This window comes from Arabidopsis thaliana, chromosome 5 (assembly GCF_000001735.4).
Source record: "Arabidopsis thaliana chromosome 5, partial sequence".
Lineage (NCBI taxonomy): Eukaryota > Viridiplantae > Streptophyta > Magnoliopsida > Brassicales > Brassicaceae > Arabidopsis > Arabidopsis thaliana.
Window position 1 is genome coordinate 12,769,517 of NC_003076.8, and position 19,306 is coordinate 12,788,822.

Consider the following 19,306-nt stretch of genomic DNA (forward strand, 5'->3'; position numbering starts at 1 on the left):
AGGACAAAACTTGCTCACCAAGTTGGCTAAGGCGTGGGCTCCAATTCGGCTTGCATGGCTCGGGACAAAACTTGGTCACCAAGTTGGCTTCGCCCAAATGTTGGTTTTATCTTGGGAACCTGTTGAAGTGAGGTCACACAAGGGACCTGCTAGATTTTGGGAGCTAGGCTTGTGGCATCGCCAGATCACGAATGAAACCTTCGTTTCTTCCTTGTTTAGTATGTTATGTGTTGATGGCGAAGGAAGGAGTTAGATATGGTTGTCGTAGGTGAGCTACGATGAAGTAGAAGTGATGTGTTTTTATAGGTAAGGTTCACTGTCGACTTTTTGGAAGCGGGATCACAAAGTGGATCCGCCAACATTCGGGTGTTGGGCTTGAGGTATCGTAAGATTACGAATGAGTTTTAAATCGTAGTGGAAACGATTGTTTTGCGAAACATGATATTGAGTATCAAAATTTTCTTTTATTCTTATCTCAAAATTGTTAAGTACAAATGAGGTAAAGCAAACGACGATCTGACGTCTGGTCATCTAGAAGAGACCTGCTTGGTATCGAGGAATGGTTGAATTGTTAGGTGAGCAGGAGACCTTCTTTGATGGAAGATGTAATGTCCATTTTCCTTGTTGAAGAAAAATGCTTCAAACGGAAGGGTTAAGACGGTGGCTGCGTTCGAGGAGGGAACTGCCTACATACCTGGTTAGGGGATTAAGCCTTATCGTAGTTTGATTGAAGTGGTGGTTGCGCTCTTGGGTGGAGCTGCCTACGTACCCTGCCAAGGGATCAAGCCTTATCGCAGTTCGATTGAAGTGGGGGCTGCGCTCTTGGGGGGAGCTGCCTACGTACCCTGCCAAGGGATCAAGCCTTATCGTAATTCGATTGTTTTTGAGTACCTATTCATGGCATTCCAAGGTCGTAACTCAAGTACTCCGTTGATAACTTTTTCGAGCTTATAGACGCCGTCACGTACCACCTCGGTGATTCGATAGGGACCTGACCAGTTAGTTCCCAGTTTTCAGGCGTTTAGCTCTCTCGTGTTGCTGAACACTTTTCGTAGAACGAGCTCTCCCACTTCGAATCTCTGAATTTTGATATTGGAGTTATAGTAGTGGGCGACAGCTTGTTGATAGCTTTGAACTCGGATCATTGCCTGATCTCTGAGTTCATCGATGAAGTCCATGCTGTCCTGTAACATTTGCTTGTTCAGGTCTGAGTTAGCAGGATTGGCGGTCCTTCTCACGCTTGGTACTATGGTTTCGAAAGGGATTACTACTTCTAAACCATAGGCGAAAGAGAATGGTGTTTCTTGCGTTGATTTGCGAGGTGTAGTTCGGTAGGCCCAGAGAACTCCGTGGAGTACGTCGGACCACATTAATTTTTTGGAATCAAGTCTTTTCTTGATGTTGCTAAGTATAGCTTTGTTGGCGGCTTTTGCCTGTCCGTTACCTTGTGTGTAACGGGGGTAGACGTTGTAAGACGAATCTTCCACTTGTCGCTGAATGCTTTGATTTTTTCCGAGGTAAGGTTAGTCCCGTTATCAATGACGATCTCATATGGTATGCCATGTCGGCATAAGATATTTTTCCACAGGAAGTCCTCAACTTATTTCTCGGTTACCTGTTGGAAGGCTTTAGCCTCAATCCATTTAGTAGAGTAGTCGGTAAGGACCAGCAGGTTTTTTAGTCTCTTCTTCCCACCGAAGGCTTCCATGGGACCTACGACATCCATGGACCACTTCATGAACGGTTAAGGAGAAGATATCGAGGACATTTCCTCGGGAGGTTGATGGAGAGTAGGTGCGTAAAGTTGGCACTTATCGCACCTGAGTGAGTGAGCTAAGCAATCGGCTAGCATTGTTGACCACAAGTAGCCTTGCTTTTTGATTCTGAGGGCGAGGGTACGTCCACTACAGTGGCTACCACATTGTCTCCCTTCCATGATGCAGTACCTTGCACTCTGGGCTTTGAGTTTTCTGGCCTCCCACTTGTCGGGAGGTGTGATCCCTCGTTTGATGTAATAGATGATTGAGATTCTCCAGTCGTTGGACGGTTCAGGTTCGTACGGAATAGGTTGTTCAAGGGTTTCGAGCTCTGGCTCCTCCTCCGTTGCACTTGCCTCCGCAGCTGCTGCGAGAGCTCTAGCTGCGGCGGTGGTGCTTCGGGTTACTCGCGTGAAGTTGCAAGTTGCCAAGGTTTCCAACCCAGCATGTTTGACCGTTAGGTCGATGCTCGGGGGTTCTATTCCTTCGACCGGGATAATTCTTTTGACGAAAGGATCTGACGTAAAAGCGAGAGCTGCCAAGGCGTCTTTAGAGGTGTATTCTCCTCTGGGGATCCTAGTTAATTTAAACGATTCGAACTATTGGGTCAAGGTTTTGACCAGTTCGAGGTACGCTTCCATGCGCTTGTCTTTAGCTTTGTATTCCCCGTGGAACTGGTTGGTGACGAGTTGGGAGTCGCTATGGACGTGTATTTCGCTGATCCCCATTCCTTGAGCTAGTTTAATGCCAGCAATGAGGGCTTCGTACTCAGACTCGTTGTTTGATGCGTTGAATCCAAGTCGGAAAGATTGTTCGATGACTTCCCTGGTGGGGGAGGTGAGTTGTATTCCTACTCTGGATCCTTGTCGGTTGGAGGAGCTGTCGACGTGGAGGAGCCATTTCTTATTAGAGTTGGTTCCATCCAGCTCCGCTAACGGGAGCTCGATTACAAAGTCGGCTAGGACCTGTGCTTTCAAGCTGGTTATGGTGCGATATTCTATATCGTACTCGCTTAATTCTATGGCCCATTTCGCAAGTCGTCCTGATTGGGTCGGACTATGTAGAATGGTTCTGATTGGTTGGGACGTCATCATTACGATGGGTCTTAGTTTTCGAGCTGACATGACTACGGCCAATGCCAATTTTTCCATTGCTGGATAACGGGTTTCAGCGTCTATCAACGTTTTACTAATGTAATAGATCGGTTTTTGTCTTTCGTGATCTTCTCTCACTAGGACACCACTTATCGCATTTCGGGAGACTTCCGTGTACAGGTACAGCGGTTCTCCTTCTTCGGGTTTTGCGAGTATGGGTGGTTTGGACAAGTATGCTTTCAATTGCTTGAAGGCTTGTTTGCAAACCTCATTCCAGTCAAACTTTTTCTCCTTTCGAAGGAGGTGATAGAAAGGGACGCATTTGTCGGTGGACCTGGATATGAACCTGTTGAGGGCGGCGATACGACCAGTTAGTCGTTGGACCTCCCGTGCCGTTTTTGGTGATGGCATTTCGACGAAGGCTACAATCTGCTTAGGATTGGCCTCGATGCCTCTTTCGGTTACTATGTATCCGAGGAATTCTCCTGATGGAACTTCGAAAGAGCATTTCTCAGGGTTTAGCTTCATTTTGAATTTGTTTAGGATTTTGAAGCATTCTCTTAATTGCGGGACGTGGTCTTTTTCGTGAGCTGTTTTGACCAGCATGTCGCGATATAGACCTCCATCATTTTACCTAGCTGGTCAGCGAACATTCTGTTCACCAATCGTTGGTAGGTAGCTCCAGCATTTTTTAAACAAAAGGGCATTACTTTATAACAGTAGGTGCCTCGGTCGGTAATTAAAGCTGTTTTTTCTTGTTCATTTGGGCGCATAAGTATTTGGTTTTACCCGGAGTATGCGTCCATGAAAGACAATAGTTCGTGTCCTATAGTGGCCTCTACCAGTCGGTCGATATGCGGGAGTGGGAAACTGTCTTTAGGATATGCCTTATTCAGGTCCGTAAAGTCGGTGCATACTCTCCACTTCCCATTTTTCTTTTTAACGACGATTGGGTTGGCGAGCCAGTCAGGGTATTTTACTTCCCTTATCAATCCGATCTTGAGCAACTGGTCGACCTCATCGTTCACAGGTTTGGCCCTTTCGAGACCTAGCTTTCGATGTTTCTACTTTATAGGTCAGTAGGTCGGATCGACGTTGAGTTCGTGTGAGGTTACCTCGAGGCTTATTCCTCGGAGGTTCGCACTTGACCAAGCGAAGCTGTCTTTGCTTTCCTTGAGAAAGGTTATGAGATCCTCTCGTATTACTGGGTCGAAGTCGTGACCTATCCCAACGCAACGTTTAGGATCTGATTCGTCTATGCAGACCTGCGTTATCATCGATATTTGAGGTCCATGTTGAGAAGGGTCATAGGATCTGATTGTTTTCATTTCTGCGAGTTTGTCCTCTATCATTTGTACTACGGGGTCGGCTTTTATGATATGCTCGTAGCCACCCATATAGCATTTTCGGGAGCTACGTTACCTACCGTATACGACTGCTATCCCCTTGTCTAAAGGAGATTTAATCGATTGGTGGTAGGTTGATGGGACGGCTTTCATGGCGTGTAGCCATGGTCTTCCCAATATTGCGTTGAAAGGAGCTTTCTTATCAACCACGAGAAAGTTTGTGAGTTGTCTTATTCCTCGTGCGACGGTTGGGAGCTGGATGGTTCCTAGGGAAAAGGTCGTATCTCCAGCAAACCCGGTAAGTGGCGTTTTACTGCCTTGCAACTCGGAATCGAGGTGCCCCATTTTTTTGAAGGCGTCGTATAAGAGTACGTCAACTGAGCTTCCCATGTCAATCATTATACGGGAGAGTTCGTAGTTGCCTACGTCGATTCGGATAACGAGAGCGTCATCGTGAGGTTTATCGAGATCGGTGGTTTCACTTTCCCAGAATGTGATCTAGAGATTAGATCCCATCATCGGGCTTTTGCCTTTTGTGTAGGAATCTGCCTTCCTCTGAAGAGTTTTGATCGAATTGATTGAGTCGTTGCAGAGCTGAGATCCTCCCATGATGAAATCGATGCGTTTCGGGGAGAGGTGCTCGGTTGCATTTCTACACAATTTCGAGAGGCGTAATGGGAGCCTCGTGTTTTTCTTTTGCGGGGCGGAAGGAGGTGTAGTGACTGACCTTCCTGTCCTGCCACCCAGATCGAGTTCTGTAAAGACTAGGTCTATGCGCTCTTTTCTAGCAGGTGGAGGAGAGTCACCTCCCTCCGGTGTTCAGTCCCGTTTCTTTCGTTTGGGAGTTTGCTCCTCTTCCTGCTCGTTGGGAGGAGGGGTTTTGGCTTGGGGTTTGAACCTTTTTTAGTTTTGCCCCCTGCTGCGATTAACTTTTTAACGACATGACATTCCTCGGTGGAATGTCCTCTTTTTTGTTGTACTTGCAATATTTTCCGAGGTCAAGTTCTGGACTCTCGTCCTCAGCTGCCTCTTCTATTGCGAATAGGGTATGCTGTCCTTGCGTTTCGTTTTTCTTTTTGAAGGTTTTTTTAGTTGCAAGGGGAGCGATTTGTGTTTTAGATTCTTTGAATCTTAAGGCCAGCACAGCGAGCTCCTCTTCGGCTTTGGCGAAGTGGAGAGCTTTATGAAGGGCATCGTCTAAAGAGACCGGTTGCCTAACAGTGCGTTCCTCGCGGAATCTAGAGGAAAACCACAAGCCGTTGCGAAGGGCGGCTATGGCTACCTCCTCGTTTAGGTTCGCAATCTTTGATTTGATTGCTTTGAAGTTTTCGCCGTAAAAGCGCAAGGATTCGGTCTGAAGTTGGGTCAGATCCCAGAGGTCGGCTTCAGACGTCCTGTTTACAATGAGTACCGAGTACTGTTTTAAGAAAGCGGCGGCGAGCTGGTCGAAGGTATCAATAGAGTTCCCTTCGAAACTAGCAAACCATTCGAGGGCGTGACCTAGGAGATTCTCTACGAAGAAACGGCAATGACCTGCTTCATTTTCTTTGTCCGTCAGGTACGCTCGTGTTATAGCCAGACGGAAGGCTCTCAGATGAGCCTTTGGGTCGCTCGTTCCGTCGTACTCCGGGAAACGGAATCTCCTGGCATCTCGGATGCGACAATGGGCAATCCTATACGTGAATGGGGTGCGCCTGGTTACTTCGATCACTAGATCTATGTCGGGAGCATCTCTCACTACTAGATGCATTCGTGAAAGTATTTGAGCCATGTTCGCATTTGTTTGAGCTGCGTAATTGCGGAATGTTTCCATATCCACGACGTTACGCGGATCGATCGGTGCTCGGGGATCGGTTGGACCGTTAAGGAGGTCGCTTTCTGGTATTCGTTGAACGGATGGTGGATTGACAATGAACATCCGTTGTTGGGTTGAGATCCCGAGAAAGTGGGAGGTGGACGCGATTGTTTGGTTTCTCGTCCACGTGTACCTCAGGGGCGAGTAGCCTAGCAGTAGTACAAGTGGGAGTGGTAGCCTTGGAAAGGTAGGCGTTGTACGTGTCTAATTCCTTGTTGTTGGGTTTTCCACGAGCGTGTTCAGTGGTGCCTATAAAAAGGCGACCTCCCGGTTGATAGGAGGTGAGACCTCTATCGAGGCAAAGTCTAGACGAGTCCTTGGAGTGGGATCTGTCGGGGAGACGGTACCTGTCAAATCTATGGGGATCTGGGCAGGAATCTCAGTTTCGCGGGGAGGAATTTCTTTACCCGCGGTATCGCGCTCTACCTCCTGTGACATGCGAGTGGAGTCGCGTCTCTGCTGACCCACCATTGCGGCGAGGTTACGATGCGCAATTTCTTGGTTTTTGCTTATGTTGATCATGTTCAGGATCATTGCGGGAAGCTCGACCAGTTCGGTGGCAGGTCACGGAGGGACCTGATTAGACGGGTTGGCCGGGTTATCTCTGTTAGGAGGCTGTATCGTGACGTTTTGCTCTCCGTCCCTTGTTTGCGAGGGGGGAGGATTTGGTTAGATCCAGAAGATTTCGAGTTTTGGGAGATGTTCTCCGCATCAATTCCATGGACAACATTGACCTGGGTTCCGAGAGGGAGATCCGTTGGGAGGTGCCTGTCTATGACGTTATCGTTTGGGATCTCAACTGGTAAGCCAGATCTCGTTGAATCGGATGAATTGGGATCCATGATCGTTGGTCACAATTGATGTGTTAGTTTCGGTGTTCGAATAATCTATTTCCGTCCCCATAGATCGCGCCAGATCTTCACAGAAACCTTAAGAGTTATATTGCTAAGAACGAATAGACTTTTCTATTGATTATGACAAAGCGTTTACAATGTGAAAGGAGATTACAATTGTAAAAGTATGTCTGTGAATGTAAAGCTGGATTGAATGTGTCTTCCAAGTCGTCCTTGCTCCCTTATATAGGTCTACGCACGTGGTAGCTCCGTCCGGGATCTATAGAGATTCTCCTGGATATTCGGCTGGTCAGTTCCGAGATATCAAGTCCGCTCCGCGAATATCTCCTCGTTAGTTCCTAGGTTGTTATTCGCTTATCTTCCTTCATCAGGTGACCGAGCTTATCAGGCCCAAGTAACCACTCTGGGATTTGTCCAAAGGATCTAGCTTTTATCCCTTAGTTTTTCTTTGTGTTCTTGAATCTTTAAAACTTAATTACTCTTAATCTATTTTGTTTTTGCATTTAGTTCCTTGAGTAAAGTTGTTTAGCTTGTTTAGATCTACATTTTGGTATGATTTCAGTAATTTTTGGGTTTGTGTTCTTAGTTATGTTGCTTGAGTAGTTGTTGGAGCTGGATTCCCCTCCAGGAATCCCCCAACGAAAATACCAAGCCAGCCCACAAAGCCCACCAAGGCCACCAAGTAGAGGACCTACGCAACTGATGAGCCCACATACGCGAATGGGTACTTGGGCCTGATAAGCTCGGTCACCTGATGAAGGAAGATAAGCAAAGTAGAGGACATACGCAACTGATGAGCCCACATACGCGAATCTGTAACGCCCGCGATCCTCAATAGGATCGTTGGCTAGGACTTGGTCCGAGAGAAGAAGGTGGAGTCTCGGACAAGTGAGAAGGAGCTGGCCATAAGCTCGGACAAAAGGGAAATCATGCAGGCTAAGCTAGGATCGTAAAGAAATCAGCTGGGTCAGCTCGCCCAAAGCTCACGCTCAGCTGGAAGGAGTGACGGTTACTCAGGTCGAGTGACAGTCCAGCTCGGGCAGCTGGACGAGTGACGGTTGAGCTCGAGGTAGCTGGACGAGTGACGGTAGCCGGGCTGTGGCCGGCAATAAAGAAGGAGGGTCGGATCGACCTAACCTCAAGAAGGAAGGTAAGGGATCCTAGACTTTGAGTCTAAGGGTTCTAGGATGTGAGTTAGTAGTCGGATCCTTGAAAGGATCGACTAGAGGGCTGGGTAGTATCCGGGTCATGTGCATCCTACACAAGACTCGGTCCGGGTAGGGATCGGCTGAGGTGGGGACGCGGCTCGGCGGAGGACCGGTGGGTCTTAACTAACCTGCCGAGAATCGGCCGGACTAATGCGCGATCTTCCCCTCTCTGAATCCTCTCCACGGATCCGAGTAGTGTATGGCATATAGAGCATTGCATAGACTTGCATATGACTAAGTAAATGAGATTACTTATGGCTCTATGACTTTCAGGAACGAATGGTGATCGTGGGAAGGACTTGGCTTAGGCGCGAGAGACTCAAGGCCGGGATGATTGGTGGTGATAGTTCGGATACTCTATGGATCGATTATATGACTTGTAATAGCTTATATGCACACTCATAGGTTGTATCGAATCCTTTGCTTAATCAATAAAGTATCCGATTGTTTGTTTACTCTATTCGTCTCATATATGAATCACGGAATCATATGGAACGGATTAGACTAGGAAAGAACCTCATAAACGGTTAGGGCCGAGTCACTTAGTGGCTTGGGTCGAGAGAACTCGTCCGGACTTTAGGCAGTCCGGATCGGGGCCTTTCATTTTGCCTCCTTGTCATGCACCTGCAAATGTCAAGAACCAAAGTTAGAAGGAGAAAAAGAAGTTATCAAAGTAGAGTAAGAGAGAAAGAGAACGCTTAAAGTGTCTTGACAGGAGGTTAGCTTGTCTGAATTCAACGATAGCTAGAATCACTCCGTGGTAATGGTGCCAAAAAGCTTGATGCGTGTTTTATTTTGCCTCAAGCTTTTACATGAAAGACCACACGTCTACTGCAAGTGCACATTATATCAGACTAGTATTTGAGGATCGAATCATAGGGAGTGTAGCTACAATGAAGAATTCAAGTTAGGTAACCTGGATCAGGACAAACGAAAGAGTGGGGTTGTTGTATGCAGTGAAAATAAGTAAAGAATGCAGTAAAAGTAATAAAGCAATAAAAGGAAACTGTAAAAAGGAAATAAAAGTAAATGTCAATAAGAAGAGCAGTGTAAAAGAAGTAAAACGAAACGCTTGGTCATCGGAGTTTTCTCTGAGCAACATGGTTCAACATTAAGGTATAGAGACCAATATAGGTGATAACATGGTTAGGTTTGTGTACTACCAAATTCTTGGACATACGAAACTCATTCAAGACCAGCTAGCCCTAACGGCTAGTAGGTGAAAGTCGGCTATTCTCTCTCATACCTCGCGTACTCAGTTGCCCTAACAGCTAGTAGGTGCTAACATGGTTTCCAGATACAAGATCAAAGAATTAAGTTCAAGTTCGATTCTAGTTCATAAGTCCCTATCACTCGGCATGCGTGCAACGGTTATAGTTCTTTATTCAGTTGAGCTAGGTCAAGCAATTATACAAGATTCTGCCAAGTATAAAATACCTAAGATCATGTACTAGGTGGCGTTCCGGACATACATGCATTAAGATTTAACTCAACTAAAAATAATAGTGTAAACGATCAAACAAAACTATAGAAACCGCCAACCTAAACTTGATCTAAAGTCCCCATGAATGCCCTTCGAAACCCCCTAAAACCTAACTAGAGATCTACTCACACATTCTCAAAGAACACAACATCATATGAATAAGAAATTGCATAAAAAGAGTATGAGTATGAAAAGGGTTTAGAGATCTTCTCTAGAAATCCAAAGCTTGATAAATCTTCTTCCTTTTACAAGTAGAGAATAGAGGATGGAATAGAAAAGAGAAAAACAATGAAGAACAAGAGGAAGACGGCTTGGAGGCGGTGAGAGGCGCAGGAGGCAGCCTAATTTCGTGGGTGGTGATTAGGGTGTCCTCTAATCCTTGTATTTCTAGGGCTTCATTAGTTCAAATGGTAGAAATGTCCTTCCATTGATTAGTAAGTGATGGTTTGCGCAGATATACTCCTCCACTGTAACCTCGTCGGTTTGTTCAGCAGCTTTGTCTCCTTGCGCCATGACTGTGGCTCATACTCAGTCTCGATGTCCTCATCAATCAACTCATATCTACTCGACATCGCTCTCTTTCCTCTAGCGATTTCAGCTCTTCTCTAACTAGTAAGACTCTAGAGTATAAACGTCCTTCCATTGATTAGTAAGACTCTAGAAATAACAAATAGAATCTAAAACCTATACCTAAATCATAGTTAAAACCGGTAAAAATAGGGTTATATCAACTCTCCCAGACTTAGCTTTTGCTTGCCCTCAAGCAAAACACAGGAACTCCCAACATTCTCTAGTCTATTGCCATGATCGTTCTAACCAAATCCATATGCCTAGCAAGTATAATCAAATCCTAACCAACATGTACTTCTCCGCAAGATTACACAACATTCTAGATTCTAGATTACATGTACTTAATACCATATAGGTTTTTTTTTTATCTAATCTGATTTAGTTGAGATGCTAAGGATGTATTTGGTTCAATTTTGAAGGAGTTGATGTTCTCAGAGATGAAAGTGAGGGATAATTGGGAACAAATACAATCCTTTTCGTCGGACTGTCGGAGCATTGGATCTGTGTGGCTTCTTGATGGATCATAGATAGGTGATGGATCAAGTTAAGGTGAAATCAGATTCGAGGTTAGGGTTAACTAATCTTGATTTCTACTAGTTTAATTTGGGGGAAGTTATCAAGCGGAAGTTTCCTTCTTGATTTTATTTGATTCTCTAAGAATCTAAGTTGTATCGTTGATTGATATTTTTTTTGTATAATGTAGGCATTGAGATTCCTAAGTACGTTGACACTGTCATTCCGAAATACAAGCCAAAGTTTGATTCTTTGGTGAGCAAATAGATGAGAAACTCGATTGCTAATGTTTGTTTTCTTATTAATTTCTCTTCTATAAGATTTTTTCAGTTGACTTAACTTTCTATTAGGTTTGTGTCATGTTTCATGCTATATCTAGTTGGTGCAACTTGTAGGGCTAATCAAAAGTTGTGATTAGAATTTTGTTTTAAATCTATACATGCTAGGTCAAAGGGAGGCATTGTGGAATCAATTATTGTCTGCAACTTAAAAAGTGGAGTTAGGAGAGGAGAATGGGATATGATAGAGGTACACAAACATACTTTTCTTGTGAATTCCAATTTCTCCGTACTCATGCTTAACTTTTTTAATTTCATTTCTCGAATTTTCTTATGGATTAAACAATATGTGGTGATGTGAATGATGTTGTGATGCAGGTTTACTTTCGTGAGATACAATTACAAGTCATCGATGATCTTACACAACTTTTAAAAGCTCATGTTCTGTTGGTCGATTTGTGGTTAGTGCCTCTCAAGTTGGTTAAAGCATTACGGTAGAGAAGGAAATATGGAAGCCTCCAACGAAGAAGAAGAGTAAGAGAAATAGGAGGAGAAGAAGACTTCTTTTCTTAGTGTTTTATAATATGTAGAACTTATGTTTGACTCTTTGTGTATAAAGTAATGAAGTATTTGTCATTTAATAAACCGTTTTTGATACCCATAATTTATATCTATCTAATCAAATTAGTATAAAACAAAAAGAAAATAATTACATTTGTGTAAATGCTATATAAAAATAAGCATAACCTTTTCAAAACGTTGTTAATAATATCAGTAATAACAAAAAAAAATGTTATTATATAATATTTAATTGCATATAAATTAGCGCTATTGTATACGACAATACGGTAGCAGAACAAAAAAACTCTATCTAAAGTGTCTGATTTACGATGACGGGAGCAGAAATAGCACTTCTCCAAATGCTATGAAATAGATAGATAGCGTTATTCAGATGTTAAGAAAAGCCATTATTCTTGTAGTGCTTGGAGCTGACTCACAAAGGTATGCTCATAAAATTCGGTGATTAGAAGTTTTTTTTCCCCTTCCATAATAGAAATAAAAGAAAATTAAAAAATTAAAAAAGAAGAAAGGAAAGGAAACATTACAACTAAGAGAGTCTGATAGCATATGATACGTTCCAGGAAAAGGCATGGGCCACCTAGACGAGAGATGAGCCATTTACAGAAGAGAGCCCCTTCGAAAAAAATTACTACTAATGCTCCTCTCTATTTTGTTGACTAGAGACCTTTTTCCACTTTTTACATCAATACGTTCCAACAAAGCAAAATGTTTTATTTTTATTTTTATAGAGTAATGTTTTATCAAAACCAGTAGGGAACTATGATCTTATTATATGATGATTATTGACCGTTATGTGTTAAGAATTGTTTTCTTAAGGAACACTTACAAGGTTGCAAGGAACGGATAATCTTGAACGCTAACCTTCTTCTCTAGGGTTGTATTCAGCCATAGAGGCTTCTTCAAAAGGGGCGGTTTCTTCTTCTTCTAAACCCTCTTCTTGATCGACTTTGTCTTTAGGAGAAACAAAAGGGATCGAAATCCCTAAAGGTTTTATAGGGTTTTTCCTCTTTCCACTAGGAATTTGATTTCCTTTTTCGTTTCCTCCTCATAATGGGCTTGGGCCTTAGGAAACTTATCTTCTGCTTGGGAAGATTGATTGCTTCTCTATTCTGAAAGCTCATTTGAGCTAGTGAGCTTCTTCTTTAGCTCCTCAATCTTCCAATCTATATCGCTCTCACGGTGTGGACGGTGAACCCCACATCGACGATTCTAGTGGTTTGGTCTTGGATATCGTCTTGGTGGTTAAGAAGAGTGGATCTCAACAAGCGCCTCCTCCATGTTCTCGAGTCGAATAGTGAGGTCATCAAACTTCTCTCCAAATTCAGCTCTTATCTCCGTCATCCTTGAGTTGATCCTCCTCATGTCTTCTTGATGGTCATCAACAAAGTCTCGGATGAGACCAATGATTCTATCTTCCATCTCGGCTGTTTGGTAGGGCTCATTGGTTTGGTAAGCATAGTTGTTCGGATGAACATCTACACTCATCACCTCTTGCAAGTATCCTTGGTCATAGCCGAAATCTTCATGTTGGGCAACTCCATAAAGATGAGAAGAGTGAGGTCCTCCCATGCATTGATCTCCAGGAGATGGGACGCAGTGGTGGAACGGGCTAACCGAGCTGTTAGCTTGCGGCCGGTTCTCAATGAAGGCGGCGGAGTGATCATTAGAGTAGTGATCGGTCCGATAAGCTCCTCCATCAGACGGCCAAGATTTCCAAGACTCGCCATGCATTTGGGATGCATCGGGCGTGTTGAGAAATATGATCTACGGTTTGACCCATGATTCACATTCGGGTAGTAGCTACTAGGATAATTTCTCGAATTCATCCTTTAAGCTTCCTGAAACAAAGAAAAACAAAAACAAAAATTAAAAGCAAAGTGTCCTAGAGTTCACTCTAGTTCTTGGACTTGTGGAACTAACAATCTCTCCCAGGCAACGACGCCAAAAAGCTTGATGCATGTTTTATTTTGCCTCAGGCTTTTACCTGAAAGACCACACGACTATTGCAAGTGCACAATATATTGGAGTAGTATTTTAGGATCGAATCCACAAGGAGAAAAGTAGCTCAAAGAAATCCTTAAGAAGAGAGTGAAGCTAGGACCAAAATAAAAGAGAGGGGGTTGTTGTATGCAATAAGTAACCAAAATATAAGACAAGTAACTAAACTAAACGGTAAGCAATAAGAGAGAAGCGTTAGGTCTTCGGGGGTTTCTCCGGATGTCATGGTTCAATAAATAAGGTATAAATCTCAATCTAGGTGATAACATGGTTATGTTTGTTTACTTCCAAATTCTCGGACATACGAAATTCTATCAAGACCAGCTAACCGTAACGATTAGTAGGTGGAAGCCGGCTATTATCACTAATATCTTGCGTACTCAGTTGCCCTATTGGTTAGTAGGTGCTAACATGGTTTCAAAATACAATATCAAAGCATTAAGTTCATTCAATTCTAGTCCATAAGTCCCTATCAATCGGCGGGTGTGCAACGGTAATAGTTCTTTATTCAGTTGAGCTAGTTCAAGCATTCAAACGAGATTTTGCCAAAGAATGAAATACCTAAGTGTGGATGTCGGATTCACACACTCAAGTATTTATTTATTTAGTGAGAAGGATTATTCTTGAGGACAAAAATTGAGTAGAAAAAGCTAATGAATCGATATCGAAATGACTATAGTAAGTTTACACAAAAATACGTGTGTCTTTCATGGCCCTTGGCCCTATTATTTATACCTAATAATTACACTTAATTCTCATTTACACTTAATTATTTTATCTTAAATGTATCAATTTTGGTATTCGAATTTACTGTTCAAACGTTCAAATTTGAATTAACTCCGAGCTTCATGGGCTTCGTTTTCCCAGCCCAACAACCTTTTATACAAGCTACTTCTGATCTCGACTTAATATTCACCTTGCGGTACGACCACTTCGCCCGCATTCTTTTCTTCGACTAAGGAAACCAGTGGGCCTCATTTCTTGTGGACCTCCTCTATATATATGGCAATTTTTGGTTGGTCCCGGACTTCCGGTGCGGGATCCGACACCAACAATTAGCCCCCCAAGTCTTTCGAAAGTGTTATTCCAGTTCGGAAGACTTTAATGCTTTTTAATGGACAAAGATTGCGCCAGATGATTTTCTGATTTCCCGCCAAAATTACATCATTCCTTTGATTTCGGAATTACCCATAATTACTCGTATGACATATTTCACAATTATGACCACATCTCAATTTTTTACTATTAAAGCGGGAAAACTCTTCCACTTCCCCCACGACTCCCGAGGTGATTCCGTCATCATCACCAGCTTGTGTAAGGTAAATTCATTTTACTCTTTCTTATCTTATACGATTTATCTTTCCTAGAACAAAGTTACTCTCTATTCCTCTTCTCCAAACTCCTTTTTCGTCAAAACTTTCCTTCACAGATGAATTCCGACGCCGAGAGACCTGAATCCCCATCCTTTGACGAGGGTGGTTCTTGCAACGACATATGCACTCGTCCTAACGATATCGCTGGCCCAAATTTCAGTCCACTTGTACTCTTCACTCGCTCGAGCGATTAAAGGAACTTTGCCGCATTCTGCCTGAAATTATGGCAGAATCGAAGATGCCTGAGCCCACAGAATCTACGGAAGACCACCGCTCCGGTTACTTTTGTGTTTACAAGATCTATTTCAAGGGTTGCGGACTGACTTTCCCTCTCCCGAAACCCTAGTTCGATACCTAACCGCCCTCAAAATTGCTCTACCCTAGTTAACCCCCAATCATCTCTGAACCATTATGGAGATTATAAACGTCACGGTGGAAGCCGAATATATAGTCGGAGTTCCCGAGTTGAACGAGCTTCTTAGCGTAAGAAGTTCATCAAAGAAAACTGGCTACTTCTCGGCATACCAGAATGCCAACAGAAATTTCATCTCGCACCTCCCAAACAAGGATGAAAACTGACATCATCCTTGGTTTTTGATTAAGAAAACCCCTGCCTCGATCGGGAGCCTTTCCGAAGTGCTCCCATCGAAATGATCCACAAAATCGGGTAGAGATTTTGGAAAGAAACGCATTTATCTTTTGTTTGATTACCCGTTCTTTTACTAATCCAAAGCGTTTTTTTTTTTTTTTTGCAGCTTTCATTGCCCTGGCTCTTCCGACTGAAGAATTTATCGAGTTATTCAAAGTGGTTCTCGAAGGCAAAACCCTTTGGAACTCGTTTACCCTCGACCGGTTCATAGAAGTCAACCGTAATCTTAGAATGAGTCCTCCTAGGCAACTTCATCATGTTCCGCCGCCTCCTCCCATACCTCAAGGAACATCAGCCCGGGCTATTGCTTCCCGGTGCAAGACGCTATCCAAACTGATGGTCGAGGCTTGCGAGGCAAACAAATCCTTCCTTATGTCTACTATTGACAAAAAGGAATACAGCTGGACTCTTTTAGTTGATAATGGTAGTACCGAAGGGGCTAGGTTCACCGGCACTTTCAGATTTACACCTCGTCGTGAGGGCCGTAGTGGTCGCTCTCCTCGAAGAGATCGATCTCCTTGCTGTGATTCTCCTCGACCTTCTTCCCGAGATGGTTTGAGCAGCGAACCAATTGTCGACTTGATTCGCAAAAAGAGAGATAGACTAGTCCGTGGTAGTTCTTCTCCTCGGAGGGACAAATCAAAGGCTCGAACTGATCGCTCCCCTCGATCGTCTCCTCCACCCTGATCGATGGGTCCTCCTCCTATCGTCACATCTCCTTCTTCTCGACCTAGTGGCAATAATACTATTCAAAGTGCGACTCCCTGACAGGAATATGCTGAGTCTCGGGATACTTCTCCAAGGTTGAAGGCTGTTCTTGTTCCTTAAACCAAATCGCTTGCAGGTTCGAACAACGACTTTCTTTCCCTCAGTTTTCGTATCGATTGAACTTTCAATAACGTAACTTTCACTCCCTATTTTATAGCAACGGAGAAAGAGGGTAACGTTTTCTGATGCTTCAAAACCTGGGAAGATGCGAGCCTGCCAACCTTTGACAGATGGCGTCCTGCAATCCGCGAACGCTTTTTACTCCATGCTCACCATTCATCTCGGGGTTAGCTTTGTTTCCACTTCTTCTGATCTTGCTATTCTTTTACTTGCTAACTTACTCTCTTGAGTTTACATCTTCCGTTGAGGTGAATAACGAACTTAATGACATGGTCGAACATTATGAAGGACTATTGCTTAGTAGGGAGCAGGACATCGATGCTTGGAAGGGAAATTTTCTTCCCTCGAAGCCGACCTTCGCTCCCTCTCTGATTCTAAGCAAAAGTTGGAAGACCGAGTTGACCATCTCTCTTCCGAGCTCATGAAATCAAACGGTGAGTTGCAGTATCAAAGACACGACAAACTTAGGACGAACTCTCGGTTACCCGAGATAGACTCTCTGAGTCAGAAACGGCTGCTTATAACTCAAACAATCAGCTTACCAAACTAAAGGCCAAGTACAAAGCAATCACCAATCTTCGAGATGCTGAATTGGCTAAGTCGGCGTCAAAAGCCAGAAAAGACCAAACTTGCTCTTACTAGACAAAACCCACAAAGAGGATTTCTCCAAAGAACAGGAAAGATCCGAACTAGAAGCGGTTTTAACTGAAAAACGAAGTCGTCTTGCTGTCCTTCCTACTTCAATCCTCAACACTTCGAGGAGTTCTTCACCGAATCACGTCCTTTGAGTGAATCGTGTTTAGATTGGGCTGGTAAACTTTTCACACTTGCAGCTTTATCATTTACAGTTTGTTGTTTTTGCTTTTACTGATTTGAAACATTCGCCTCAGGCTCTAGCAAACCGGTTGATTGCCGAAGCTCTTTCGGTCGTAAACTACGAGACATCGTCCCAGATGATGAAAATGATGTTGGGCTTGAACCGAAAACCACTTCCGAGCAACCCCCTGCCGCTGAACCGAATGAAACTGAGCCAGCTTTTGCTGAACCCGAGGTGGCTATGGATTCGTAGTGGCTGCATCCACTTAAAACTGTCCCAATCATTTTAAAAACTTGAAGTTAACCTTTGAATAAGTATGTTGTTGCCAAAGGAGGCTTTTATTTTGAAATAGTATTTGCCTAAGGAGGCTTTTAAACCTTTTTAAAAAACTATGATCCCAAGGGGGTTTAGCTAAAATAGAATGCTGGTTTGCAAAGCCCGTCCTTCAATATTATTGACCATGTCGTTAATGTTTCCAGATTTTTAGGCTGATCAGGCCTTTCTCTTAGAATGCTAGAACTGAGCTTTTTTTTTTAAAACGCGAATTCCACATCTCGGGTTTAGTCAATTCGGCTCACCTGTTGGGCTTGGGCCTTAACTGTTTTTCTTTATAATTAATGGGTTTTTCGTCTTTAATGCGACGGTTGCCATTTTCCTTCTCGTGAAACAGGAAAAGCTTCACGCTTTGAGGCAATAATTGCCTTTTCTTGATTCCCAAAAATGGTTTAAACCAGTCGGACAAGCCACAGTTATTAAATTTCTGCCACCAAATTTTCCAAGTATGATTTCAGAAATTTACTTGATAAACACTACAAGAATGGAAAACAAAGGAGCCTCCACCGTTTGTCCTCTCGATCCTGGCAGTCCACTGTTCTTTCCTCATGCCGCTTTCCACTTCCCCCCGAAGGATAAGAAAGAGGCGTACGACTTCATCGACAAGGTAGGGACTTACCCTTCCTTCCTTCGTTAAAATTCTTCTTTTTTCCCTTATGCTAAACGATTTCCGTGCTAGGTAGTCGACAAACATCACCGCTTGTGCGATGAGAGGCAGTGTCTAGGCCTCAAAAGGCAAACGCTCGAGGCCTGCATCGCTCGTGTAGAAAGGAAGGTGAGGGCCATGGAGAATGATCATTTTCAATGGGAGTGGAGAAACTTTGACTGCGTAGCTAGGATCCCGACTATGCTCTGGATGTATCTATGCTCGCGATCAAGTCCTCGGACCCGTGAACGCTCCTGTCGAGGTGATCCCATCCGACAGCGAAGAAGATGACGACGAGGATGAGGACAGCAACCCCTGGAAGCGTGTGAAAAATGACAAGAAAAACGAAGCGTCCAATTCGAACCTTGAGCCGGCGATGAAGGAGCTTGTTCCTGAGCCTCTTCCATAAATATTTCCCTTTTTTATTTTTGTTTGGACTTGCTATGGCTTTGGCCCATTTTTAATTTCACGAAACTTCCTTATTTCCTTGATTTTAAAATTTCGCTTTGGAGATATGTTTTGAATGTAGGGCAAACTGGATGGTGTGAGTGTTTCCGCGAATAACTTTGATCTTAAATGGGATTGCGACCTCGAAGGGTTACGAGAACCCCTATAAATAGCCATTCTAAGTTGTCCTTATTTTTCATCTAACCCTTCTTTCCTTTTTGCAGTTATGGAGTTCAACCTTTGATGTTTGGAGTCCATGCCAGACTTCTCAAGGGTCGGAATGATGGATGAGGACATCCCAAACGTGCCGGACAGAAAGCCTTCTCCACCTCGCGACTTCTTTAGGTCCCAAATCCGAGCTCCATGTGCACTGATCAAGGAACTTTCAGACAGAGACCAAGAAATCGCGATGGCATTCATCAAAGATCTTGCAGTTCAGCATCAGAAGCGTTCATTAGAAAAGAAGAAACTGCAAAAGAAGATCAATCAGATGCTACGAAGGGTCACCGCGATATCAAGGGAGCTTCACACCCTTAACACCATCCTTGACCTCGCTAGCCAAGGAGTCTAACTGTTTTGCAAAACGAGAAGAGTTTCTTAGTTCGAAGTGCGCAC

The 19,306-nt window shown here is 43.7% G+C and overlaps 2 protein-coding genes and 2 pseudogenes across 4 annotated transcripts; 2 read left to right on the forward strand and 2 right to left on the reverse strand.

Annotated features, from left to right (window-relative positions):
• Positions 1-918: 918 nt before the first annotated feature.
• On the reverse strand, positions 919-6,894 carry AT5G33624 (annotated as a pseudogene; the record flags this gene model as incomplete). The annotated part of the gene is made up of 1 exon: positions 919-6,894.
• Positions 6,895-12,782: 5,888 nt separating this feature from the next.
• AT5G33715 lies at positions 12,783-13,271 on the reverse strand (annotated as a pseudogene; the record flags this gene model as incomplete). Its single annotated transcript has 1 exon — positions 12,783-13,271.
• Positions 13,272-15,322: 2,051 nt separating this feature from the next.
• On the forward strand, positions 15,323-17,782 carry AT5G33806 (uncharacterized protein; the record flags this gene model as incomplete). The annotated part of the gene is made up of 6 exons (NM_148001.1): positions 15,323-15,401; positions 15,667-16,113; positions 16,193-16,363; positions 16,760-16,882; positions 17,339-17,499; positions 17,753-17,782. The coding sequence occupies 6 exons, from the start codon at positions 15,323-15,325 to the stop codon at positions 17,780-17,782; spliced, it is 1,011 nt and encodes a 336-aa protein (NP_680306.1).
• A 300-nt stretch (positions 17,783-18,082) lies between these two features.
• AT5G33898 (hypothetical protein (DUF3287)) lies at positions 18,083-19,262 on the forward strand (the record flags this gene model as incomplete). The annotated part of the gene is made up of 5 exons (NM_148002.1): positions 18,083-18,205; positions 18,313-18,373; positions 18,436-18,632; positions 18,774-18,841; positions 18,965-19,262. The coding sequence occupies 5 exons, from the start codon at positions 18,083-18,085 to the stop codon at positions 19,260-19,262; spliced, it is 747 nt and encodes a 248-aa protein (NP_680307.1).
• Between the last annotated feature and the right edge of the window lie 44 nt (positions 19,263-19,306).